Source organism: Staurois parvus, unplaced genomic scaffold, assembly GCF_062004578.1.
Source record: "Staurois parvus isolate SC_StPar_1 unplaced genomic scaffold, SC_StPar_1.0 ptg000013l, whole genome shotgun sequence".
Taxonomy (NCBI): domain Eukaryota; kingdom Metazoa; phylum Chordata; class Amphibia; order Anura; family Ranidae; genus Staurois; species Staurois parvus.
Window position 1 is genome coordinate 14,903,403 of NW_028317809.1, and position 17,670 is coordinate 14,921,072.

Below are 17,670 nucleotides of genomic sequence, written 5' to 3' on the forward strand. Positions count from 1 at the left end.
CTAGGAGTGGGGATATGCGGGGGGGAAGATTTGTGCTAAGAGGGGGGATTGGGAGGGTTGTGCTAGGAGAGGGGATTAGGGGGAATTTGTGCTAAGAGAGGGGGATTGGGGGAAATTTGTGCAAAGAGAGGGGAATGGGGGGGATTTTGCTAGGAGGGGGGTTGGGATGGGTTTTGCTGGGGGGGGAGGTTGGGTAGGGAGGAAGGAATTGTGCTGGCAAGGGTAATTTGGAAGGGGTTAGGAGGGGGGATTTGGGGGAGAGGGTTTTTGCCTGGGTGGAAAATTTGAAGGGAAAGAGGATGTGTGCCAGGAGGGGTGAAGTAGAACTACAGGTGAAGGGTTTTTTTTTTGGGGGGGGGGGGTGCAAGTAGCTGGTTTTGCCTAGGGCACAAAACAGTCTAGCACCGGCCCTGAATGCAAGTGACAAAATAAGTGTGACAGTGCAAAACCCCAAATAACAACCTAACTAACGATATACAAAATGGAGGGAACACACATGGGCAGGACAAGGTAAGGACAGGGACAGGAGACAAGGGAAGCAAGGAGCAAGGTACTGGAAGCAGAGAATGTGATACAGGGAGAAGATCACAGGAGCAAGTCTCAGAGTCAGGTACAAAGATCAGGTAGAAGGATCAGGCTCCAGCAGGGACATGGCTTGCAGGAAGAATACTGAAGCACTGAACCTCAGTTATGGGCGGGATTATATACCTCCCAGCAACCCACGTCAGGTGCAGCCTAATTAGTTGGACAGTCCAGTTGCTGGGAGACACCCGCTGGTGACCAGTGCTTGGAGCCAAACACTAGACTCAAGTGCTAGTATGTGGAGCTGATAGGGGAGTGTGCACAACCCCTATAAAAGTTTTCTAACTTTTGCCTACTGTCTGTAATCTTGGGCAGGCCAGTAGTGGATGAAAGTGGCTGGAAGTTGAAGTTTTACTCTACAGTATATTGTCAAAGGAGACAATTTAGATGCTATACTTACATGATTTGTTTCCCAAAGGGGCATGAAGGAGTTTTAGTTGATTAATTGATCTGTCAAAAAGAGAAATTCCAACCAACTTGCAATAACACAGTAAAGTTTTAGGCAACGCATTCAACTGTTTTGGACTAGGACAAAAAGACAGTTATAAAAGCATGAAATATCATGATTCATGTTTAAGCAACAATACCAAATAACAGATAAACTAGTAAAATGTTAGATGTGTTAGAAGACCAAGTTGTTTGGAGGATGTCAAAACACATTTACCGACACGTGGCATTTTAACATTCATCTTTAGAATAGTAAGAGTTTTTTCCCTCTACAATTCTGTCTTGTCTGTTTAGATTTCTTGTAGCAAACAAAATTTCTCTAATGCTGCTAGTTTCCAGGAAGATTGCCAGGGAAAACTTTCAACTCCATAAAAAGAAAAGAAATAAAACACACACGCATACACTGTAGTCTTTAAGTATTTTGTGTTCACGTTATCCTGTGTTAGTTTTGTAGTGTTAGTGCGTTTGTGTGTGTATATGTATATGAGATCAGTTTGAGTAGTGTCAATAAACAGGTTGTTTATGAACTCTGTAAAGGTTCTGACAATCACTTCTGTTATCTCTGTAATTTCTACATTGATGTGAGATTAATAGAATGAACATAGCAGCCGCAAGCAATTACTTATAATATGCAGGAATGACAGCTGGCAGAGAACAGAGCTAGGCCCCAAATATGGTTTCTCTTCCGTTCCTCCCATAACCTAAACATTTCATCTGCAAGTTTATTTATAAGCTCTACAGAACGTTTCTTGCAAGCAGTAACATCTTTCTCTCTGTTTCTCTTTTCTTTTAGTTCTTCTGCAAGTGATCTTTCCAGTTACGAGCATGGGTACTTAAGACGAAGCCCTGACCAGTACAGCTCACGGGGCAGCATGGAAAGCCTGGACCACACTTCATCAACATATCATCCATGTCATCTTTCACCTGCAAAGTCCACTAACTGCATAGATCAACTTGCTCATTTGCATAGCAAAAGAGACTCTGCTTACAGCTCTTTCTCCACGAACTCCAGCATACCAGAATACCACCCCACCACAATCTGCAAGGAGAAGTCCTACTCTATGGAAAGCATGTTGCCTAGGGGTAACTTGCAAGATGGTATCAAGCATGCTGACATTAGATATATCAAGACCGTTTATGATGCACAGCGTGGTGTCTCAGAAGAGTATGAAGTAAACTCATCTATGGTAAAAAACCGAGGTAGACTTTCCAGCGGTCAGCTTAAGAATAGTGGCCCTTTGGGGAGATTTGAACAGAACAGAATTCTCTCTGACAGTGATATAGTTGTGAAAAGTCCTCCCATGCCACCTACAAGAAGTGACAGTTATGCAGTAACAAGACATCATGAACGTCCAAGTTCTTGGTCTAGTTTGGATCAAAATAGGCATTTACGGACGCATTTCAAAGGACCAGGGACACATTCCGCCATTTCTCCTTGCATTGCAAATCAACAGTTGAAAGCGGTGTTTGGTGAAGGCCAGCTGCATACTGTGCTTGAAAGAAGTCCAGAATGTAGCCCATTAATGAAACCTAAGCAAGTATATTCACACCTTCCACAGCCTGGAAAACCTATGCTTCCTACAGGGATCTATCCAGTGCCATCTCCAGAGCCACATTTTGCTCATGCTCCTCAACCTCTCAACAACAATAACGGAAGGCTTTATCCAGCATTAGCCAAAGAAGGAGCTCATAATACTTCATATGTTGATCCTGGGACCAAAGCAGTCTCTTACTCACAGTCTAAAACTAGTGTAAAAGGTAGCCAGAATATTCATAACATTCCTACTGTGCCAAGCCCAGTAAACCAATCTGCTAAAGTAGAAGAAACAAGAGAAAGTGGGTCTACACAATACACCCATTATAAGCTCCATTTCTCCAGTGGCCCTGACATTCCAATTGGTTCAGCATTAAACAGTGAAGATGAAATAACTATTACAAAAATAAATCAGTCCTTCAATAAAAATGATCATCTACCAAAACCAGAGTCTAAAACTGATGCAGTAAAAAATCAGGTGACCAGTGGACAACAAGATAACAGGGATATATTCTCTACCAATGAAAGAATTCAAAGTCACTCTGAGATTTCATTGCAGAATCAGGAAAGCTCTTGCATTGCCAGTTCTGATGCATCACCCTTGGCAAGTGGTATAGAGTTGTACAGAAATAACAGCATTCCAGATACAAATAAATATGTGAACTGGGGTATCCAGTACAATTCTGATATAAACCAAAATGATAAACATGAAAACAGACACTCGGTGCATTTTTCTAACCACAAAAACAAATTAGAAAGCCCAAGTTTTACAAAACATACAGAAGAAGCTGACAGCTCAGTTATATTTGTTAGCAATCACTTATCGCCTGATGACCCTTCATCACCTCACAAAAATACTACTGACTTTACCAGAAGACAACAAAATTCTGGAAGCAACCAAACCAGTAACAGTCTCACTTCTGCTAAGCAAGACAGCAAACAAAGGTCATCTGTTTTAGAAAAGATTAGCCAGATTGAGCAACGAGAGCAAGAGAATCAAAAACCTCATGCAGCAAGTGGAAGCGTCTATGGTCCGTTTTCAGGACAATGTACGAAAGGAGCAAATAGAGCATCTGTAAATAGCATTGAAGAATTAAGAAATAAGTTTAATTCCCAGGAACATATGCAGAATGTTGAATATCGAAGGCTTTCAGGTTCTCATACTACTGACAAAGGTTCCAGTGTGCAGCAGTTAAAAAGAGCTGGAAGTGTCTACAGTTCAAGATTAGGAGAAATTCAGAAACCAACAGTTGAGACTCATATAGACAAGACCCAGGAGATTAATAATGAACCATGTGTTTTGCAGACCTTGCCAGTTAGTGATAAAACAACAGTTACTTCTCAAACAATGCCAAATAAAGAAGACCATTGGCAGAGCACTGCACAAGACACTTTAGGTTTTAGTAGGGCTTACAGAAATAGTATCAAAGATGCCCAGTCCAAAGTCTTAGAAGCAACATCTTACAGAAGAAAAGATTTGGAAATCAGCCCCCCACAATACAAACAAACAGAAAAGAGAGTAAAAAGGCCTTCTTCAGCCATTCTTTATGGTAAGACAGCTCCTGTATCCCCTCATGCACCAAAAGAACGTCACAGTGTCACCCCTATGGAGACATTTGCAAAGAGCCAAGATGTTAGTCAAGAGGGGACAGCTGTATCTAACCAGGTAACTCGCATTGGAGCCAGGAGACGTTTAACAGCTGAGCAGAAAAAGCGATCATATTCAGAGCCAGAGAAGATGAATGAGGTGGGAGCATCTGATAGTGAGCCATCTTCCATTAGTAGCCAAAAAAAGGGGCAGAACATCAGCTTCTTGGAGCAAACAGTTGCAGACAGGCGCAGAATGTTTGAAAGGGATGGCAAAGCTTGTTCAACTGTCAACCTTTCCAAACCAGAGCTGAAGCAGCTGCAGCAGAATGCCCTTGCAGACTACATAGAACGAAAGACTGGCCGGAGGCCTTCATCCCAGGAACCTGGACCCTTAAAAGAGCGATCCCAGAGCACCTACTTCTCGGGGAGTATGATGGACAGCCAGAGTGTTTCCTCTACATCTAGCATTAATTCCCTACAAGAACATAATATGCCATTACGCAGTTGGGATCCAAGGGATACATTGTCCAAAACTGGACGTGTTTCCTCCACTCTTCCACCTGGACTCACAGGCTTGTTTGATTTAGCCAACTTAGAGAAGAAAAGTGAACACCAGGAAAACAGGGCTCGCACAAGTTCATTTGTCCAACAACGCCTAGGCTGGGATTTAAAGTCTAGAACAGAAGGTAAAAGCTCTTCTTCACATAAACAGAGAGAAGTCACTGCATTTGAACTTTTAATGGCCTCACTGGAGCAAAAGCCTGATAGAACAGCATCTGATCGGGATTTATATGCCAATTCTCAACAACCTACTTCCCTCCATGTGAGATCAAGGTCTTCACCAGCCAGTGAAAAGACAAGCCAGGTATGTTGATATCACTAGAAGTCATCTTCATTACACACATATTAACTATGTCAGGTTCATTTTTCTTTAGTATACTTGTTATATAGTAACTATATATACTGTTTTTTTAATTCTTTATCTCATGAAACACACTAGTGTACTAAAGAAGTCGATCATATATGAGCTTTATATGGAATCAGCTAGTTTTCATGTGTACCATATTTCACTATGATACAAGTGCTTAGTTACTACAAAAATGCTGATTGGTCACTGAATTTAATGGGAAAAACATATTTTACGGTATATTTTTGTTTTATAGTTTACCCAAAGTGTATTTCACAAGGATTTTCAGAGTTCAGTCTGAAGGTTCTAATACATATCCTGTTCCATCACAATTTAATATAACACTGTTGCTTTTGATCACTTTATTTTGTATAGGACACAAGGGTATCAGTGATTTTATATAATTATAAAGTTCTATTATGACAGCATCTCTTTTTGTTAAAAGCTTTGTCTGACTCTTTGACCCAAGCTGTAAGCTAGGCCCCCTCTTCTAATGGTACTGTTGTCTCTCTGGAGATTCTATAGCTGAATAGATGGCATTCTGGGGGGAAGGATTCATCAATTAAAAGTTTCTTTTACTAGTGATATCCTTTCTCAGTATGTAGGTTTCTGTACACATATTTATATTACATATTCATGCAACTTCTGCATTTTATACTATTATGGTAGATCAGTTAATGTCTTAACCAAATAGTAATCAATATTACTGTTAGTTACAGGCATTATTACTTTCCCTGTGAAAATACCTTAAGGTGTTTTTTACATAACTAATATCTAGAAATGGGATTGTCACAACAATGTCATTCAAGAGGTTAAAATTCAGTTTTCTTCGGATTAAGAGAAAGGGGATACTGAACCTTCAGTGTTAGTATAACTTTCCTTTTTGAGCAGTATATTAGTGCTACTGTGCATGACCACTTCTAAAGAATTGTTTATGCAGGAAACACATAGAAAACACATTATGGTTAAAAAAAACATTTAGGCTACTTATGCCATATATATCACAATGTTAGTGCTGATAATGTGTTGCTTGAAACCCTGTTGATAGGTTTCTATATAGCGTGTGCTTACAAGAGCAACACACTAATCCAGATCAAGCTGCCGGGTCATGCTGCATAACCTTGTCTGCTGGTGTATAGACAGCTTTAAATCTACTGCTTGCCTTTGCTCTGCAGCTTTCACCCTAGTAAGAATGTGAATAAAAACTGCACTAATAGCTTAAAATTATATTTGCATTCTCTGTTAACATAGCTAGTTCCAGAACTGAGCGGACTGATAAGTACATTCCCTATAATTACGCTGCAGTCCAATGGTAACAGGTTGAGTAAACTAAACAAGTGTCCATTTTCACTAGGTGCACTCTAGACCTGTGCAAATTACATTTAATGTTCTGCCCTAACCTGCTGAACCTGCCTTTATACGTTCATTTGCATGCCGCAGGCACTAAACATGACATTTCAAAAGAAATGCCGATGAAAGGAAAGTAATAAAATCTGAGCTAAACTAAGCTATTGGAGGACAGAAAGACAACACAATTTTTCTATACAGGTATAAAATGCATTTTACTGATACTGTAGATAAATAATAGATATTTCAGGTAATAGTAAAGAGAACTATAGTGCAGAAGTGCAGTTCTGTTTTTTTGGCCAAAGCTTAACTGAACAAACTGAAGATAGAAACTGATTAGTTTCTATACAAAACTGCATGAGATTTCAAACACTACAGTTTTAGTAAATCAACTCCATAGTGTACTTGATAGATTTACCTGTTAGCCATATTTATATATAGCTGCAATATTATGAAGTATTTTACAGCACTTGTGTGTAATATTTATATTGGTGAGCTTACCACCTTAGGCAAGTGACAAACCAAAAACCTTACCAAAGAGATGATCACAGTGATGATTTAGATTCCTTGTTTCATGTCCCCAGAGAATGACATACTGTCTGAATCCTGATTTGCCATGGCCAACAACTATACTTTGGTTCCTTATTCTAACCCCTTATTTTACTTTAGTTCCGTATTTATTTCTTCTTCAAAGGAAGAAATATATTTGTTCCTTAAAATGGGACCTTTGCCTAGAAAAAATGGAGGATGTCTTTGCCGGCATGTCTTTTGGAAAATGCTAGTCATCTGGTCGTCTTCCTGATCCAATAGCTTCAATACTTTCTGACCTGGATCAAGTGTGCTTATTAAGGGATCTGACTTGGAAGTCAGAGGTTACTGAAGTCAGAGACAGTCAAAAAACGGGAATTTTCAGAAGGAAATCTATAATAGCATTTCCAATATTTCTCTCAGCTCATTTTTCTTTTAAAGTCTAATTGAAGTTTCATTTTTAGTGTATAAAAACATAAACTGGGCAGGAAACAGTGTTCTGCACCGGTCTTACTTTTGCATCAACTCCAGTGGTGGCACAACATTCTAAGCTTGGGCAACTTGGGGCAGAGAAGGACCTCTTATGAGCAGTCTCCCTGCAGTGGTTTGGCACATTCCCTGCTTAGCTGGACCAATGACTCTGCAATCAGTAGAGGGCATGAGCTTTACATAGTGGTTCTTTCTGCAGTATACTGCCCATTCCTAGAACTTTGTGCTACAACTGGAGCTGCACTGAGCCCATAGCTAAAATACATAGCATGCAGAACACTGTTCTTGCACACTTTACCTAATTATACAAAATGAAACTTAAATTATTAAGACACATTTACTATTTCCATAGTAAAAATGGTAAATCAGCTAATCTTTAATGTAAACAGTACATCATTTTTATTTCACAAACTCTTATGAAAAAAATGGATCTGTTCACATGCTAGCACATTTTCCTAACCAGATATATTGGCAGACTTCTGTGTTTAGCTCAGCACAAACATCTCTAACATCGTCGATTACGCACTCAATTTGAGCTTGATCTTAGGAAGTATGTGGGAATGCAGCTGAACATGTGGGATTAGAATCTCTGCACTCGCTTAATTGCGTATACTCATGGGTAATAGACAAAAATGTCTTTTAACTAGGTCAGAGCAAAAGCTGAATTTCTGTTCCCAAGCATACTGTATTCATATGCAAGCCATGCAACATTTAACTACCCTTTAATGATCTTTTTTTCTTCTCCCTTGCTACATATTACAAAATATTTTTACAAAATAATGTAAGCATTTTTAATTGATTTTTTTTTTACAATAAACATTTTTCCAACAGTTGGAAGAATGCAACATAATTCCAAGGAGCATGCACACTTAAAAGAATGTTGGGGATGCATTTATTCAAAAGCAAAACTCCAGCATATAACAAGGTCTTCTGGAGGTTTGATTTTTTTATGACCTTAAAATACCTTTAAATTTCTGCTAAAGTTGCAGTCGTATGACTGTCAAAGTTCCATAAAGATTATTCAACACTGTAGGCTATTGGAGGAGTGTACATTTATCACATGCTAGTGATTTGTGACACCACTGTGGAACTGCACATCCCAAGATGCACTGCAGTTTCTTTGTTGGTAGGAAAAAGGATGCACTGTGTGTAGGTGTTGCAAGGAGCAGTTTAACATTCCTTGCCTTGTTCGAACACAGTAGGCACATCAAAGGCTAGCTACTGACATTACTTGGCAGGTTGCGGAGACCTGAAACCTGGAACTAATAAACAGCCAGAGCTAGCAAAGCTGACACTGGGACATCACCCCCTGTGTTCTTGACAGACTGACTGGGGAAGATCATGGGTCATGGAGTCATGGTCATAGGTCATGGAGGGTGTCATTTAGTTCAGAAGTGATTGGGAGGTAATGGAATCACTGTCCTGTTGGGAGCTTTACAGAAAATGAGACAAGAGCGCACTAGCCTAGTGCATTATTCCAGATAGCTTTCCATTAACATAAAATACGTTTTACTCAAAAACAAATGATGACAGAACGCATAAAAAGTGACAGTAGCTTGATACATTTGTCTACAAAGAGCCAATAAGCTATAACACCAAAGAATTGCCATCCGAGGGCCAGGGTGAGGCTGACACTTTTCAAGGGTAACTCTCTTCCTCCACTCTGAGCTATCTGGGATAATGCACTAGGCCAGTGCCCCATCTCATTTTCTCTGCAGTATTGTCCTCACTTCCCCTGTTGATTGCAAGAGCAGCAAGGCCTGGCTTACCCGTTGGCACATCCACATACACTGGAGCTCCACTTGACATTTAAGTGTTCTTCCAGCCCCTCACATCTATGTGCAGGAGATTTTGACATTGTGCAGTTGTAAGCTTTACAGTGGGAAGATGCATGCATGTAGTATTCTCAAAGCAGCACATTGAGACCCAGAACACTATCCACTATACAAGCATGATAAATTGGTGATATTGGATTTGAGCTTTGATTCTAGAAATGATAGAAGCCTCTGTACTCACCCCTTGGGCACCTCACAGACGTCAATTGTAAAGGTGGAATAATTAAAAAAAGCAATTTCTCCCAATTCTGAATTGATTTTCAGTGGATATATTTACCCTTATGGATAAAACAAAAATGTTTTTATTTTTGGATGAAGTTGAGCATCTTGTTGGCATTGTTGCATACTCTAGATATCCTGTAAAGTGCTGTAAAGTATGACAGTTGGACTCCAGCATTTCTATTCACTTATAAAGTTGGGATGTACTAGAAATCCAGATTGATTATCGCTTCTATTATGCATACAGTATATTGCTGCTTGTGTCGACATTAGAGAGATTTGGATAGGTTTTCTAACCTGGTAGCTAATTCCACCTAATAATGTCCAGCCAGCATGATCTGGTCTAATCCACAAGACATACGATTACTATATGACCTATCACCTGAATGTACTTTTAAGTTTGGCAATTAAAGCATTATGTGTCTACTTCATTAAACCCATTCAGGTTAAAAAATAGAACCTGTCTAAAATTTGTTTGGGTAGTTTGAAGTGAACATGACAGGGCTAAGATAAAAATTCCTCCAGTAACCAACCAATAATATTAAATAAGAACTTCATACTGGAACCATTTAGTTTAAAATCTCTTCGAGGTCAAGGCTATAATTAGTGCATACTGTACATATCTTTACTGATAACTTCAACTTTTTTTAGATCAGTGAACATTAAAGTTGCCAGGAACTTATCTGTCTACAAATCAAGTTGTAACCAATTATACTGGAAGAGATTAAGATGTTTTCACTGAGCCAAGAAACATGAAAAAATGCCAGAAGGAAGTTTGACTCCTGCTAAATAGCTCTAATTAAAAGCTACACGCCACATCTCAATACAGGAAGATGGGATGTGTCTTTTGATAGGGATAAAGTGCAAATTATTCTGCAAATTATGACTGCAATATGACAAAAAGATACATATCTGGAAACTAATGTGTATTACAACTTTTGCAACATGGTGGTCAGGGGTATGTTCTTCCTTGTTAGATCTGCAGGTATGACATTCCTGTGTACCTATCTCTTCAGTATTAGTATACTAATAAGTATACTGAAAGAAGTATGGGAATCACTATGACTCTCAATCAGAGGAACCTGCAAATCAGCAGGACACAAAAATACAGGATAGAGGACTTTATGTAAGAGTTTTATACACCCCACTTACACTGCATTGCCATATAGTGGACTCTTTGTTTAGGCCCCATTCACACTTTTGCATGTGCATTGTTGCGGGTGGTAACACACATAATGCATGTAAATGCATGGTTCAACAACAGTTGTTGTACATGCATTGTGGTGCTTTACCATTCATATTTAGACAACTGCATAGACAACTAAAACAGATGAACCTGCCACTCATCCTACTTGTGGGGCACTTGAAAAAAATGAAGGCATGGTTGTTTTTTGGCCTTCAATGTGTGAATGGGTCTTTATTTAGTGAAACACCAAACAGAACTTTGTTGATTGCTTGTTTTTTGTAACACAAGAAAAGCGTAGGGTGTTAGGAATTCAGACTTTATTGCTGAGAGTATCCAGCACCCATTTTATGCTGGCTCTATTCCTCCCCAGTCTTTAATACTCTTCTATTGGAAAAAATCATTATAGCCAGTCAGATAACACGGCCCAGATGATACACAACACAGTGCCAGTATACTGTTTTAGACTTGATGGTTTTTAGGTGCCTCAACATGCTTTGTGTTAAGGTAGCCCTTTATTTTAAATGAGCTGCTGATGCACCACAATAAACCTAAAAGCAAACCTGGTTTATTTTTTAGTATAGCAGTACACTGCCCATGTGTACAAGGCTTAACACACACAGGTGTTCTGGGATTCCATTCTAAACATATGTCACTGCAGTACACATACCCATGTAATACCGTATGTGTTACCATGGTGCAGTGATGTGAATGGGTGCTTCATCTCTTACATGCTGGATCATATCCCACAATTGCCATCAATTAGATGCTGTGGTCATTTTCTCTAAAACTCTGGTAATGGACATGAGGAAAAGGGGGGTTTCTTGCCAATCTCAGAAATTAAAAAAAAAAAATAAAGAAAAAATAAATTAATTTATACCTAAACATTCTGAACGCACAGCAAAATTAGTGGGAATATATAAAAAAAACTGGAAAAAATCATATTGTATAATAGTCTATCATATCTTTATATAGTAATCTATATGATAAAGAATCTGAAAGTAGAACTAAACTCTCAAAAATACTTCTAGAACTCTGTATAAAATATGCATATTTTTAATTTTTTTTTCTATTATTTGCTTATGTTTCCTCTCCCCTCACTGGGCCCATCCTTTAGAGACTCTCTGTAGGAACCTCCTGCGGATGTGTATGCAAATGGCTGAACAACACAGTGATATGGAAAGGCTGCTTACATTCCAACTCAGGATAGAGCAGAAAGAGTGATAAAGTTAGAGTTGCCTCCTTTTCTTCAAGCCAAACCCAAAGCCTTTAGTGGCTCAGGGAAATATTTTTTGTAGTATATGCTATATTTAAAAGACCTGGGACACCTTTGCCCCAAAAAGAGTAGTAATGTGGCGCCGAAAAGAACAGCTGGTGTGGCCAAATTATGTTAACAGTGTGAGGTCCTTAAAGTTGCATGGTAAAAGAAAAGAAAAGCATTTTTTTGCCCATATGCTTAGGTTGCTGTGCCACAAGTAAGAGTCTTGCAGACATGTATAAACCTCAGCACAATAATTTTTTTTTAAGTAGAACTCTTCCATTACATATGATTGCGAGTACCCTGAAAATAGTCAGAGAGCTAACACTTTATATGAGCCTACCTTACAGAAGAACTTCATGAAAATAGTCATGAACTGCTTAGCAACCAGCAACTGTTAAGACAATAAACACTTTGTAATGTTTGTAATATACAGCCTTTATGGTATTCAGTCCCCTGGCAGTCCCCGGCTTGATGGGTACATATCTCTCATGAAGCGCCATGCCATCTGCTCACCCAAAAATGATCCTGGCGCATCTCCAGTGTGTCCTCGCCACATTTGTGTGTCCTGACCCCACCCCGAGCAGGGGTAGACTGACAACTCATGGGGCCCTCGGGCAATAGGGGATCATGGGGCCCTGTGTCCTAGCCCACACTCAAACCACACCCAAAAAAGCCTATGAAAGGTACCAAGAGCATCTCACGGGGCCCCCTACAGACCCCGAGCCCTCGGGCAGTGCCCGAGTGCCTGAATGGTCAGTCCACCCCTGACCCCGAGGTTTGTAGTAGAAAGGCGCAGGCTCTCCCTGTCTCCTACTCCCCACCCTCGCCTCAGCCCGGACAGGTGTGGTAATCCTTCACTCACCCGCAGCCATTTTGAATGCTCCAGACAAAGACTAGTCCCCATGCCTTCTCCTCTGCTCCCTACACTGTCACCCCATCCCCGGCCCTCCACTCCAATCCCAGGTTCCCCTTATCCTCCTGCCACGCCCTGCTCTGAGTCACAGTCCTGTCTGAATATCCATATTTCAGGTGGACTAAAACCCAGACACATGATTCAAAACCCGGACAGGTGGCAGCCCTAGGTGAAATGATGAGTCTCAGCAGGCCTTGCAGGCAAAGCACAGGTCTCAGCATGCCCAGGGGTTGAATGAGGAGTCCCTGCAGGCCCTACTGTGGAACAAGATGTCTCAGCATACCCTGGGGTAGAAGAGAGCCAAGACCTTAGTATACCCTAGAGTAAAATGAGGAGTCCCAAAATGCTTTTCAGGGGGAACCACCAATCTCAGCATACCCTAGGGTGGAATGATGAGGCCAGGACATACTAGGATTCATGCACAGATGAGAGTCTAGGACTGTCAGCAATCACAGCACCACTCAGTGTTTATCCTGTGTCGTACAATGGCAGTCTGTACACTCTTTTCCCTTGCCTTCTCCTCTGATCCTGGCTCTCCCGCTTCTCTCCTGTAATCACAACACAGCACCGCATTCAATTCTGGGTCACAGCAGTCCCCCACCCACCTCTAATGACGTACAATAACTTTGTTCTGATAACTCTGGAGGGGTGAAGGGCTGGGTGAAAGAGCGCATTGTGATTGTGGAGGGGGGGGGGGAGCGGCAGACTGGACCCAGGCTGAGATGAGGAGCCATGGCCTCCAATGCCACCAATCGTTTGTCCCATCACCCCCAGCTAGTACTGAGTACCCCAACATCCACAGTCCGGTCTGAATAATGTGTCCAGTTTCAGATGAACTGAAACCCAGACACATGGTTCAAAACCTAGACTATCCAGGTGAATCCCAGACAGGTGGCAACCCTAGACAAGTGAAGTGTTGTTACGCTAGGAAAGGAGGTGCTTGTATATACACTTGTTGATAGTATTTCATTGAAAGAAAGACATAAAAGGTTTCACTTTTAGATACACTTTGGTGATCATATATAATACATTGAAAGTGGCTTTTGGCAAACATTCACTGCGGGTGAATTCCTCACTTTCATCTAAACACATGCACCTAGATGATTCACCCGAAATGTAAATGTGAGTCAGAGCTTTGTAAATACCCCCTTGGACGCCATCCATAACATTTTTTTTTCAGTTTTGAAGTTACCGTATTTGCCGGCGTATAAGACGACTTTTTGACCCTTGAAAATCTTCTCAAAAGTCGGGGGTCGTCTTATACGCCGGTACACATGTTAGGGGGGCTGCGGCATTAAGTACAGGGGTTTGCAGGGGCTGATGTCTCTTACCTGGATCCAGTCCCACGACGATCCGGTCCAGGAGGCGCGGCGTCTCCTTCAGTTCGGCCACTGGATGTTCGTGCGGCTGCTCGGCTCCGCCTCCTCACCGGTGATTGGCCGCCAGAACTGTAGCTCAGGAAAGGCACACAGGCGGCCAATCACCGGCGAGGGGGCGGAGCCGAGCGGCCCCGCGAAAATTGAGTGCCGGAGCAGCAGGTAAGTGTTCTGTGTAGAGGTGCTGCTGCAACCACATATGCTGGCTGCAGCAGCACCATACGAGAACAGGGTCAGCAAGTCTCAGTGGGAGGAATAGTGCCCCATCATTGGTGTCACTGATACCAATGATGGGGCACTATTCCTCCCACTGATACCAACGATGGGGCACTATTCCTCCCACTGACACCAACGATGGGGCACTATTCCTCCCCCCCACTGACACCAACGATGGGGCACTATTCCCCCCCCCACTGACACCAACGATGGGGCACTATTCCACCCCCCACTGACACCAATGATGGGGCACTATTCCACCCCTCACTGACACCAATGATGGGACACCATTCCTCCCACTGACACCAATGATGGGGCACTATTCCTGCCACTGATACCAATGATGGGGCACCATTCCTGCCACTGATACCAATGATGGGGCACCTATTCCCCCCACTGATACCAATGATGGGGCACTATTCCTCCCACTGACACCAATGATGGGGCACTATTCCTCCCACTGACATCAATGATGGGGCACTATTCCTCCCACTGGTGTGCATTGGAAGAGGGGTAGTCTTATACGGCGAGTATAGCCCAAACACTACATTTTAGCAGGAAAAGTAGGGGGGTCGTCTTATACGCCCAGTCGTCTTATACGCCGGCAAATACGGTACCTCTGCCAGGTATCAATTACAATCTGTGTCCCCCAGTAGAGAGGATTTCCCTCACTTTCTGTCCCAATGACAGAAGTCAGTACGACTGGAGAGATCTCAAATGGGGAACACATATAGCAATAAACACTTATATTTAATAGAGTGGAGAAGGGTTAAGACATCCTGAAAACCTTACAAAATTCAAATTATCCAGTTTTACAGACACTTCTCACTTGAGGGCCTGTGTCAAGGGACATTTGTTCACATCTAACAGATTTTAACCGCCTCCCACCCACCATATAAGGAAATGATGGCGCTAGGCGGTTCTCTCGTTCTGGGAGGACGTCATATGATGTCCTCCCACTCTAACTGCGAGTACGCAGCTCCGGGGGCGTGCAGCGAGGCGATCATTGGTGCTCTGTGTCCCTAGGATACAGCGGATCACCGATCAACGGAAAGAGCCGAAGACGTCGGCTCTGTCATGTGATCATCTGTGTCCAATCACAGCTGATCGCATTTAAATAAGGAAATGCCGGTTATAGGTATTTCTCTCCTCACGGGGTGTCACGCTGACAGCTCGTGAGGAGAGGAGAGCCGTTAATCGGCATTCCTCAGAGGGGACATGTACACTGATCATCAGGGCACTGATGTTCAGTGTGCTCTGATAATCAGTGTAGCCCCAGCAGTGCCACCTGTCAGTGTCCATCAATGCCAGCTGTCAGTGCTTATAAATGCCACCTGCCAGTGCCCATCAGTGCCACATCAATGCCACATATCAGTGCTTACCAGTGCACATCAATGCCACATATCAGTGCCCAGAGCTGCCTTTCAGTGCCACCTATCATTGCCAGTCAGTGCCACCTATCAATGCCAGTCAGTGCCACCTATCAGTGCTGCTAATCAGTGCCGCCTATCAGTGCGCATCAATGCTGCCTATCAGTGCCCGTCAGTGCTGCCTATTAGTGCCGCCTATCAGTGCCAGTCAGTGCCGCCTATCAGTGCCACCTATCAGTGCCTCCTCAGCAGTGCTCATCAGTGCCGCTCATCAGTGCCCATCAGTGCAGCCTATCCGTGCCCATCACTACAGCCTCATTAGCACACATCAGTGAAGGAGAAAAATCACTTATTTACAAAATTTTATAACAGAAACTAAGAAAAAATATTTTTTTTTTCAAAATTTTCAGTTGTTTTTGGTTTGTTTAGAAAAAAATTAAAAACCCAGAGGTGATTAAATACTGCCAAAAGAAAGCTCTATGTGTTGCCAAAAAATTATAAAAATGTCATATGGGTACAGTGTTGCAGAATTGTCATTCAAAGTGTGACAGCGCTGAAAGCTGAAAATTGGCCCGGGCAGGAAGGGGGTATAAGTGCCCGGTAGGCTAGTGGTTACATCCCTACACAAGTTTATCGGAATCCAAACTTTGCTTGAAGCAAGTTGGAAGGCAATCAGCTGTAGGTTGCATGCACCTTTAAATGAATTCTGCATAATCTCAGAAGCATTTTATACTGATGGTTAAATAATGCCATTAACCCAAACCCAAAGCTCATTGACACAAACCCTTATCTATAGAAAGGGAATGATGGATTAGGACATGAGCAGGCACTGTAGTTCAATCAAAAGGTCTCACCACCGCAAGTGCTCAGTATTCCCAAAACAGGTATGTGTAAATTTAGGGCACCTGAAAATCCTCCTGTGCTTGTCTATGAAAAATGTGACAATTTCTTTAAAGCATTATTTTAAAGTTCATTAACAAATTTGCTTGTTTTAATCACAAAAAATATTCTATATACGTGAAGACCCTGCATAGCCTGGCTAGGCTTATAAATGCTTTCCCTGTCTATCTCTCTGTGTGGTCTGAAGCAAAATTAATTTGTTTAAGCAATTTGATCCAAAAGTCACTGATCAGAGTTTTGTTATTTTAATCAGTTTTCTAACATTTTTTTAAAACAAAAAGCTGGCAAGCTTAGCTGTGCAAAAAAAAATCAAATATCTCTACAGAAAACTCCCTAAAAATGTAATTCTTTTATAAATAAATGGGCAAACGCATTTAAAGATACTGCTTTAAATAGTATCTAAACCTACAATATGTAATATATTGCAGCTGGCCAGTTGACCCTGTGGTGGCTGCATTGTTTTTTTTTATGTATTTATTTTGAGGCTTCTTTACTTTATTTTCACCTGGTAATTCTACTAATAACTAATATTTAATAATAACTAGTAACTAATGCCTTAATGGTGACAACATTCACCCACTGCACTGTATATAAGGTGGAGCACTGTTGTCACCCTAGACTGCTGTCCTGATTTGGACTACAAGCACCTCCCCTTCTCCTCTGTTACTAAGACTGGCCATACACTATACAATTTTCTGTCCAATTTCTGCCCAATTTCCTTTAGATTTACCTTCAACTATGTAGTGCAAGAGCCTGCCTAATTGGATACAATTGAAAGTGTTGTTAGGTTTGACCTCCTATTATTATATGATTTTTGGTCAATCTAAACCAAAAATCTCAAGAAAATTGTATAATGTATGGCCAGCCTTAGAGAGGCATTGTTTTGTAGTTCACAGGAGATAGGTGAGAAAGTTGTGTTCGAGATCTTAATTTGGTCAACAGGGCGTTACAAGGAGACAAGATTTCTGACAGC

General features: G+C 41.5%; 1 protein-coding gene across 2 annotated transcripts in view; it reads left to right on the forward strand.

Annotated features, from left to right (window-relative positions):
- The window catches only part of SHROOM3 (shroom family member 3), a 264,050-nt gene that overhangs the window by 177,706 nt on the left and 68,674 nt on the right, over positions 1–17,670 (forward strand). For both annotated transcript variants that reach the window (XM_089676000.1, XM_089675993.1), the window contains exon 4: positions 1,823–5,018. In XM_089676000.1, coding sequence (XP_089532126.1) covers positions 1,823–5,018 — 3,196 coding nt within the window. The remainder of the gene's footprint in view (positions 1–1,822; positions 5,019–17,670) is intronic.